Source organism: Psammomys obesus, unplaced genomic scaffold (assembly GCF_907164565.1).
Source record: "Psammomys obesus unplaced genomic scaffold, mPsaObe1.curated_primary_1811, whole genome shotgun sequence".
Lineage (NCBI taxonomy): Eukaryota > Metazoa > Chordata > Mammalia > Rodentia > Muridae > Psammomys > Psammomys obesus.
Window position 1 is genome coordinate 606,284 of NW_026594152.1, and position 9,460 is coordinate 615,743.

At 46.2% G+C, this 9,460-nt stretch overlaps 1 protein-coding gene across 1 annotated transcript; it reads right to left on the reverse strand.

The window, feature by feature from the left end:
- Positions 1–399: 399 nt before the first annotated feature.
- Positions 400–3,795, reverse strand: Defb129 (defensin beta 129). Its single transcript, XM_055617960.1, has 2 exons — positions 3,738–3,795; positions 400–803 (listed from the first exon to the last, which is right to left on the reverse strand). Exons 1-2 carry the CDS (start codon positions 3,793–3,795, stop codon positions 400–402), a joined length of 462 nt encoding a protein of 153 aa, XP_055473935.1.
- Between the last annotated feature and the right edge of the window lie 5,665 nt (positions 3,796–9,460).

Here is a 9,460-nt window from a genome sequence, read left to right on the forward strand (position 1 = left end):
AAAAAAAAAAAAAGTTATTCAAATGAGTGTCACCAGCTTCTGTTTTCTCCGTGTCCTGGTTTGCTTACAGGGCCCTTTCCCCAAGCTCTACAATATGAGGAAACGTGTCTTATCCTTTCCTTCCCATGGCAACAGGAAAAGCCCATTAAACGAGTGTCACATGATGAGGCCCGATGCTCTTCCCTCCCTGGCACAGTCCTCTTGGGGCCTCCTGCAAGAATGATAACATCACACAAACTGGGGTGTCAACGGTATTTATTCTATGTGTGCTTACAGAATGGTTATGTCGTTTTAATGCCTGTGGAGGTAGAGAGGAGCCTGACGCCCTAGCAGAAAGATTCCTGCTTATCTGCTTCTCCGCTGCCATTGGGGTGCTGGGCACATCTAAGGTGGTCCGGGTCAGGGCTGAGGGGTGGCCCTGGCAGACTTCCTGCTTTGTCTGGTGCTTCTCTTGGCAGGAGCGGTACGCTTCATGCAGCACCTCTGGTACCTGGTGGTGACACCTTTCACGGGGTAGTTGATAGTGGGCAGAAGGTTGGTGGGTTGGATTTGGGAGAGTGTGGTTAAGGCGAGTTTTATTTTCATCTCCTGGCTGGCATTCTTTCCACTCTTCATCATCTCCACGATTTCCTGGTCGGGTATGTGGGGTATTTCGTGTCGCAGGTAGCTTTTAATCAGCTGGGTCACTTTGGAGCCAATGCAGCATTTTTTGGTCTTACAGCTCTGTATCTCCGTTTCCTCCGTGAGACAGCTGTCTTTGCACTTCCCAAAGCCCATTAAACATCTCTTTATAACCAAAAATTCTGCATGGGGGGAGAGAGAAACCACTGGATCAGAGTTAATTTTAGAAGTGATATTCAGACTGCTGGCAGGAGGGGACAGAGTGAGAGGGCTTTGTTAGCCTTCAGGGACAGTGTTTGGTGATGGTGGCGCTTCAGGGAAGACCTGGAATCCACTATACAGTGGGGGGCTCCAAATAAATCACTTGAGTCTCCTTTCCTTGAGTAACTCTACAAATGGTGTCACATGCCTTTAGTCCCAGCACTTGGGGGAAGGGGCAGGCAGATCTCTGTGAGTTCGAGGCTAGCCTGGTCTACAGAGTGAGTTCTAGGACAGCCAGGGCCACACAGTGAAATCTTGTTTCAAATTTACAACCATCCAAGACTGGGCTGGGGAAATAATTCAGCTGATAAAGTGTTTGCTGTGCAAGCATAAGGAAGTGAGTTCAATCCCAAGAATAGATACAGAAAAGGTAAAGAGAGACAGACAAGTTTCTGGCCTAAGCTGATTGGTGTGAGCCTCATGCCAAAGAAGGATCCCATCTCAAAAAAAAAAAAGAATGAGTCAGGCTATGCTACCTTAATCCCAGCACTTCAGAGTCAGAGGCAGGTGGATATTTGTGAGTTTGAGGCCAGCCTAGTCTACAAAAAGAGTTCAGCCAGGGCCACACAGTGAAACCCTGTCTCAAGAACAACAAAAACAAGGTGAATGGTACCTGAGGAAAGACACCTGATGCGCACGCACCCCTCCCCCCTTATTATAAAGAGGAAGGAAAGATATGAAACCCAAGTCCTTGATTTCAGAATGGCCCCTCCCTCCTTCCCTCCCTCCCTCCTCCTTTCTCTCTCCTTCTTTATCTCCCTTTTTCCTTCTTTCCTTTCTTCTTCCCTCTCTCCCTCTCTCTCTCTCTCCATCCCTTACATTCTTCCTTCCCTCCCCTGCCCTCTTTCTTTGCCTTTCTCCCTCCTTCTTTTCCTCTTTTTCTTCCCTCCATTCTCCTTCCTTCTCCCCCCACTTCCATTCTCCTGCCTTCCCCCCTCCCTTCATTTCATTATTATTATTATTATTATTATTTTTGGTGGTACTGGGCTTTGAACCCAGGACTTTGTGGCAGTCATTCTCCCACTGAGATACACCTCCACCCATAAGACAGCATTTTTGACCGCCAATCTTGCATCTTCTACACCAGCAGAGTCTCCCACCCTCCTTGATAATCCTGTGAAACACCAATGTCTGTACAATCTGCCATGCAATTAATCCAAGAAAGAATCATGTTTGTTATTTTAACATATGCTAGTTGTGAACACATTGGTAGTTCAGTGTGAGAGCTCAGTATGTGTACGATGCATGCTGATCAAAGCAAGCCTTCCTTTGTCCAAGCTCGGGGAGTCACTAGCGTATATTCCGCTGGACTATTTCTTGTCTTCCACATGAGACAACATGCGTTACTCTTCCTTCTGAGTGCTCATAGAGAAGAATGGAATGATAATTTGCAACAAAATAAGTGGAATGGGGGCTTATGTTAAGTGAAATAAATCAAGAAAGGATGCTAAAACAGACTTAATAGGGTTTTGAGAAGTATCTTCTTTGAAGCCCCTGGCCTTTGACCTAGCTCATGGAAATTATCATCAGATAGTTTCCGAAGCTTATAGCATCCGTGACAACCTACACAAGATTGGGTCTGTCAACATCCTGCTGTGGAAGGGAATGGGTGATAAAACATAATTTCCAAAGATATTCTCACGCATGTATTTGTTTTGTTATTGCTATACATCTTCACCATTGTTCTTCAATGGTGTACAAAACAGGGACATTTTAGAACCAGAAACAGTCGCACCACATCAGTTTTGAAGCTTGACATGGTTGAGCGACTTTTCTCAAAGGGACACAGACTTCCCTGCCTGCGTTCTCAAAATAAAAACATCTCAAACATCTCTGACTCTTTGTTGTCTGTGTCTGACTCTGTGACGATTCCAAGTAGCTGGGTGAGTTTTGTTCACAGAAACAAGCCTCCATCTTTCTCAAGGACAGTGGCCAGTCTTCTGTCCTCTCATGTGCTATAATGTATGTGTCCTCAGTCACTCTTATGGCAGTTGGAGGGTTTCCAGGGAGACAGACACAGAGAGAAATCATAAGACTCTCTTGGAAAACCTGACATAGACATAGACATAGACATGCTTACTAAGTCCGAAAAGGTTTTTTTTTTTTTTGTTTGTTTGTTTGAACACAGAGGCAAGAATTGCATGCACAGAGGTATATGCCAGTTGGGCCTTTGCATTAAGAGAAGGTCTTTGCGGAGGCTGAGGAGAGGCTCAGCAAGCAAAGCATTTGCTGTGCAGGTATGACGACCAGAGCTGTGACCCTCGGAGCCCACGTGAAGCCAGATGCAGTGGTGCAGGCTTGTGTAACTCCGTATCCCTGCAGTGCCGCAGAAAGGGGAGACAGGAGAACCCCCCCCCCCAGAAGCCCATGGGCCAGGTAGCCTGTGTACACAGTGGCAAACAATAAAAGACCCTGCCTCAAACAAGATAGGGGCAAGAACTGACACCTGCTGTTGTTCTCTGACCTCCACATAAATGTGCCCATAGGTTCATATCACACTGTATTCTCTCTCTCTCTCACACACGCATACCATAGAGATCTTAAAAAAAATAAATGGTTAAGTCAGAAATAGAGCTCACAAGACTTAGGCTGAGTTGCAAGCTCAGAGACATATACATACACAGAGCAGGAAGGCTGCATAATAGGCCATCCAGTTCCTGAACACACAAACAATATTCCACTCTCCCTGTAGCTTCTTGGTGTCTCCATCAGACAGTCTTGGGATTGGGTTATCTCTCCAGCCATCTCTTTTGGGAATGTCATCTTTCAGTATCACTTAGGGGTCCCAGCACCACAGGCAAGAGCAATCCTGCTTCTTCACGCCCACCCTCCCTGCACCCAGGAGCCCACTTTACCTGATTTCACCTGACACTGTAGCATGAGGCTGGCAAAGAGAGGAAAAAGGAGATTCATGTCTGGGAGATAGGGAAAAAGTCTTGGGTCTGGGTTGGTGTTCTTGAGCTCCAGCCTTTATTGGCCTCTGAATGGCCTTGGGCCGTGAGCAGTGAAGTGCAGCCAAAGCAGGTCTGTGTGTTGCTCAGCTGTGTGGAGCTGAATTCTCTCTGATCCTGTTTGATAACAGTTTTTTTTTTCAACTAATTTCTATGTGTTGCTACTCTTTGTCTTGAGTGGAACACAATATATCTAAGACAAGACAGGAAGCATGGTCTTTATATTTCTTGTTCTTTTATTAAAAAGATTCTGGGTCCTTCTTTCATTTCTGCTGGGTGCCAGCTGCGTGCCCTCAAAATGGGCAAGTTCATGAAACCTGGGAAAGTGGTGCTAGTCCCTGCTGGGTGCTACTCTGGACGCAAAGCTGTCATTGTGAATAATATTGATGATGACACTTCAGACTGCCCTTACAGCCATGCCCTGGTGGCTGGGCTTGACCCCTAGCCCCAAAAAGTGACAGCTGCTATGAGCAAGAAGAAAATCGCCTAGAGATCAAAGATCAAGTCCTTTGTGAAAGTTTAACTACAATCACTTCATGTCTACAAGGTACTTTGTGGCTATACCCTTGGACAAAACTCTTGTCAACAAGGATGTCTTCAGAGACCCAGCTCTGAAACGTAAGTCCAGGAGAGAGGCCAAGGCCAAGTTTGAGGAATGACAGAAGACAGAAGCTTCGTTTTTAGGTATATTTTCATTTCCATCATTAAAAAAAGATCTTGTTCTTCTTTTTAAACATAGGTGTGTGGGTATGTACACACAAGTGCAGTTCCCGAAGAGGTCAGAAGAGGGCATCGGATCCCCTGGAGTTGGAGTTAAAGGGTGTGAGTGGCTCATCTTGGGTGCTAGGAACAGGTCTCTGGTTCTCTGCAGCTCAGGATGAGCTCTTAGCCACTGAGCCATCTCTCCAGCCCCATACTTCTTGTTATCAACTGGAGTAGGGTAAGCATTCAGCTTTCAGAGAAGCCTGGGTCTGCAGACCAGACCATTTGGTTCTCTGCATGGTGAGCAGAGACAAACATCAAGGCTGCCGTGACACTTGAGACAGTCCTGAATGTAAATGTAGGCAGACACAGCTATTCTTTGCAGGAAGGCCATTCCCCGGGAGTAGAATATTAGATAATCGACATGATTAATATTATGTATTATCCACTGTCTGTGCGTGCTATAGACAGCAATAATTGTGCATTCTTGGGTTTATAGACTTGACTGCATCTTCCATAGTTAAAAGGAGCACTATATGGCTATAGGCCAGGCCCAGTGTCTCTACTCTCAATCTCATAACTCAGTTATTTCTGCTTCAAAGTGCTTACAAGAAAGTTAATTTCTTCCATAAAAGTATATGATTAATTAGGACTAGAAAGATGGCTCAGAAGTTACAAATGCTCAGGGTGGTGGTGGTGGCCCCTGCCTTTAATCCCAGAACTCAGGAGGCAGAGGCAGGTGGATCTTTGTGAGTTTGAGGCCAGCCTGGTCTACAGAGACTTCCAAGACAGCCAGAGCTACATAGAGAAACCCTGTCTTAACAACAACAACCACAACAAAAAGCATACGGCTCTTCCAAAGGACCCAGGTTCAATTCCCAACATCCACATGGCAACTCACAACTGTCAGTAACTCCAGTTCCAGGGGATCCAACACCCTCTCTGGCCTTTGTGTGCACCAGACATATATGTAGTATGTAGATATACATACAGGCAAGCCCCCATACACACAAAATAAATAAATATTAAAAGACAGTCATGAGATTTTTTTTCCGTAGTATTTATAATACCCAGAAAAAGCAAGGTCGCTAGAAAGTCTTAGTGCAAAGGTCTCTGTGTTACAGATGAGGGAATGGAAGCAAAGAACATGCTTAGCTTCTTCTGGGGCCTGATGACTGCAGAAAGACACCCCAGCTCATCCTCACCGTGGGTCACTCCTGTGCCTGGTGTTCTTGATTGATACTTGCTCTCTGTGGTGAGCTGAGCATCTCCTCCTCTCTCTCGGTTATCATGGTGATTCTCCTGACTCAACCCACGCCGCTCACAGATTCTTAGCGTCAATGGGAGCATTGTTCAGGGGCTGAAGGCAGCGTGACATCATGAACTGAGTATTCTGTGCAAGCTGGGCATGGTGGCGCACATTGAAATCCCAGAACATGGTAGGCCAACGCTAAGGTTGTGAATCTGGGGCAGTCTTAGCTGCATAGAAAGATTCTTTCTAAACAGAAAAGAACAGATCAAAAAAGGCAAAATCCAGCCAAAGTACAACCCAGGCCGAGGGTACTCATCCTAAAACTCATGAAACAGGGAGTGTGTTGTGACCAGGAGCAGAGCTGAGAACAAAGACAGTGATGTAGGTCTTGTTGATCTTGGGGTAGCAGCTCTATCAGGGTGGTGAGCAGGTTAGGATTTTAGTACGGTTGTTGGCTCTCAGCCAGGCTTGTTGGGCTATCCACCATGTATACCCAGCCTTTCAGATTCCTTTTGGCACAGCCATAGCCTCAGCCTGGGACTCTATGATGCAATGGAAGGCTTAGCCTTCCCATGATGCATGGGAGATCTTAGCCTTCCCATGATGCATGGGAGATCTTAGCCTTCTTTTGGGCTGGTCAAAGTCTCATGGGCTTCTTGACACAAAAGCAGCAATGGCTACAAAGAAGGAATTCTCTTTTCTTCCTTCCTGCCTCCCCCTCTCCCTTCTTCCTTCTGTCCTTCTCTTCCCCCCTGTGTTCCTTTCTTTCTTCCTTTCAGTTTGTGTGTGAGACTCTTGTTTGTGTGCAGGTTTACGTGCATGTGTGTGGAGGCCATAGGTACGGTAGGGGTTTCTCACTGGCCTGGAACTCATCAAAGAGGCTGGCTGTTCACAGAGCTCCAGGCATCTACTTATCTATGCCACCCCCAAAATTACAAGGGCAGTTCACCATTTCTTGGCTTTCTAAAAATGTGGGTTCTGTGAAGGGTAAAAAAAGAAAACAAACAAACAAACAAACAAACAAAAAAACAAAACAACAAAAAGACCTGAGTTCAATTCTGGAGCTCAAAATTCCACCAATCCCTGAACTTGCCCCAAGCTCAGGACATGAAAACACACCAATCCCCACTCTGGAAAACTCCACCCCCAAGAAACCAGCCTCCCTCTCAGTTCTTTGCTGCTTCTGGTCTGAGGTGTAGTAGCCACCCTCATGCATCTCCTCCAATAATCTCTTGTGTGATGTATGTTCTAGGTGTGACTTTGTGTATTCCTTGGATCCCAACTGCCAGGATACCTTTCCTGTCAGAGCTGTAACACGTACATTCTGGGCATTAAATTCGGTTCCTCATGCCTGCAAGGTAAACATTCCACCAACTGAGCTCTCTCTCCGGTCCCCCAAATGGCTCTTCCTTGTCTGCACTGATGTTTGAGTGCCATGGTCAGTGAGCGGCACTGACCATGAAATGTGGGTTACCATGAAATGTGCTGAAACCAACCCTATGGATTTAGTTGCTTCATCATTCCTCCTGGGACCCAAACCTCAGGAACCAGGCAGCACTGACGTATTTTAGGAAAGAAATGATCAGGAGACATACCCACCCTTGACGAACACACCACCACAGGGCCACTGGCTGCAGAAGAAATGACTCCACAGCACAGTGATTTCAAATAGCCATTATTGTCATTTATTACCGCTTCATCATTTCTCTTTTTTTTTATGATTTTTTTTACCTGCTGTCAGGGAACACAGGGCATGAGGGCTGCCAACTCTGCGTGATCACGTCTGTGGCATTGGCAGCCTGAAGCCTGGCATCTTGAAATTCACTCAATTCAATTCTAGCTTTGGTAAAGGCTGTGAGCTAGAGGTTTCTCTGTCACTATCTGCCACCAATCGACACTGGACCTTCCCATGTGGTCCAAGAGTCCTCTTAACATGGTGGACAGAGCCAGGAGGCCACTCAGAAGAACAACTGCTTCGAAGTCACCTGGGTCTCTTCTACTGCACTGATCACTGTGGTTACAAGCTTCAGCCAAGGGTCAAGAAGGAACAATGACATCGCTTTCCCCCCATCATATTCGTTACTTTTGAAAAGAACATTTGTATTTTTGAAAGTCTCGTATGTTTATTCAGTGAATATTAATCATTTCCATCCACTACTACCCCTCGATCCCTCTAGATGCCCCACTCCAGGTCCCTCTCAATTTCATATCTTCTTCTTCTTCTTTTTTTCCAAGATTTCTGTGTGTAGCCTTGAATGTTCTGGATTCGATTTGTAGACCAGGCTGGCCTTGAACTCACAGTGATCCACCCGCCTCTTCTTCCCCGAGTGCTGGGATTGAAGGCATGCACCGCTGCCCACCCCCTCACATTTTGTGTTTGGGTGTTTGGGTGTTTTGCCTGCACATGTTTCTGTACCGCACGTATGTCTGGTGCCTACAGAGGCCGGAAGAGAGTGTCAGATCCCCCAGAGCTGGAGCTACAGATGATTGTGAGCTGCCATGTAGGTTCTGGGAATTGAACCTGAGACCTTCGGAAGAGCAGCCAGCGCTCTTAACCGTCAGACTATCTGTCTAGCTCCTTGACAGCATTCTTTTTTTTTCTTCAGATTTTGAGACAGGGTTTCTTTGTGTAGCCCTCACTCCCTGGAACTCACTACGTGCCTGACCACTGACCAGCTCCGTTTTTTAATGGTCTCTCTACATAGCCTTGGCTGTTCTGGAACTCACTATGTAGACCAGGCCAACCTCAAACTCACAGGTATCCTCCTGTCTCTGCCTCCCAAGTGTTGGGATATAAGGCACACACCACCACATGGCTAAATCTGGTTGTTTGTTTGTTTGAGACAGGTCTCACTGTGTAGCTCTGGCTGACCCAGAACTTAATTTTTTAATGTGGGCTCTGGAGATTTGAGCTCAGGTGCTCATGCTTGCACATCAAGTGTTCGTACCCACTGAGCCATCCCCCCAGCCTTTGACGCCATTTCTTAATGGCATAAAGTCAACTACATATTGAGGTGTATGTAAGGGAACTGGTAACAAGTACTCCCAACTTTTTTTTTTTTTTTTTTTGAAATAACAATTCTGCTTTGTTAATTCTTGAAAAAAAATCTGCCAAGTAGCCAAGTCTGAGAAAACCACAAGTCAGTGATTTTCAGTAAACATAGTGTTTCATAAAATGTGAGTAGTTTGGGCCGGGGGAGAGAGCTTAATTAGCAAAGTGCTTCCTGAGCAAATGTGAGGACCTGAATTCGCTCCCGAGCACCATCATAAGAAAGCCAAGTGTGGGTGGCATGTGCTTGTAATCTCAGCATTGGGGAAGGGTGTGTGTGTGTGGAGGCAGGAGGATCCTGGACCCCCGTTGGCCAGCCAGCCTGGCCATGCTGCAGGGTAATGAGACGAGGGAGGCAAGAACGCAGTTCAGTGCAAGACTTGGCAGACAGGTTCAAACTTGGAGAGTCTGACCCCTAGTGGTGAATTTTAGGCACAGCATAATCTGGTGAAAACTATTGCGATGATTTACCCGATCCCACCTGCACAGCAAAACATACTTAAATCTCTTAACAAAGTAGTCTAAATACAGATCAGGCACCTTCCTTCCTGGTATCATCTTGCTTTGAGATGGGAAGAAGTCTGGACTAGACTCTCTTAGACAAAGATGCAGGTAACAAGCCAG

What these genes read in the sequence shown, in the direction of transcription:
- Defb129 (XM_055617960.1), bottom strand. Translation starts at nt 3,795, where the DNA reads ATGAATCTCCTTTTTCCTCTCTTTGCCAGCCTCATGCTACAGTGTCAG. An exon ending in ACAGTGTCAGGTGAAATCAG is followed by an intron (nt 804 to 3,737) that starts GTAAAGTGGGCT and finishes CCCCCCATGCAG; the next exon opens with AATTTTTGGTTATAAAGAGA.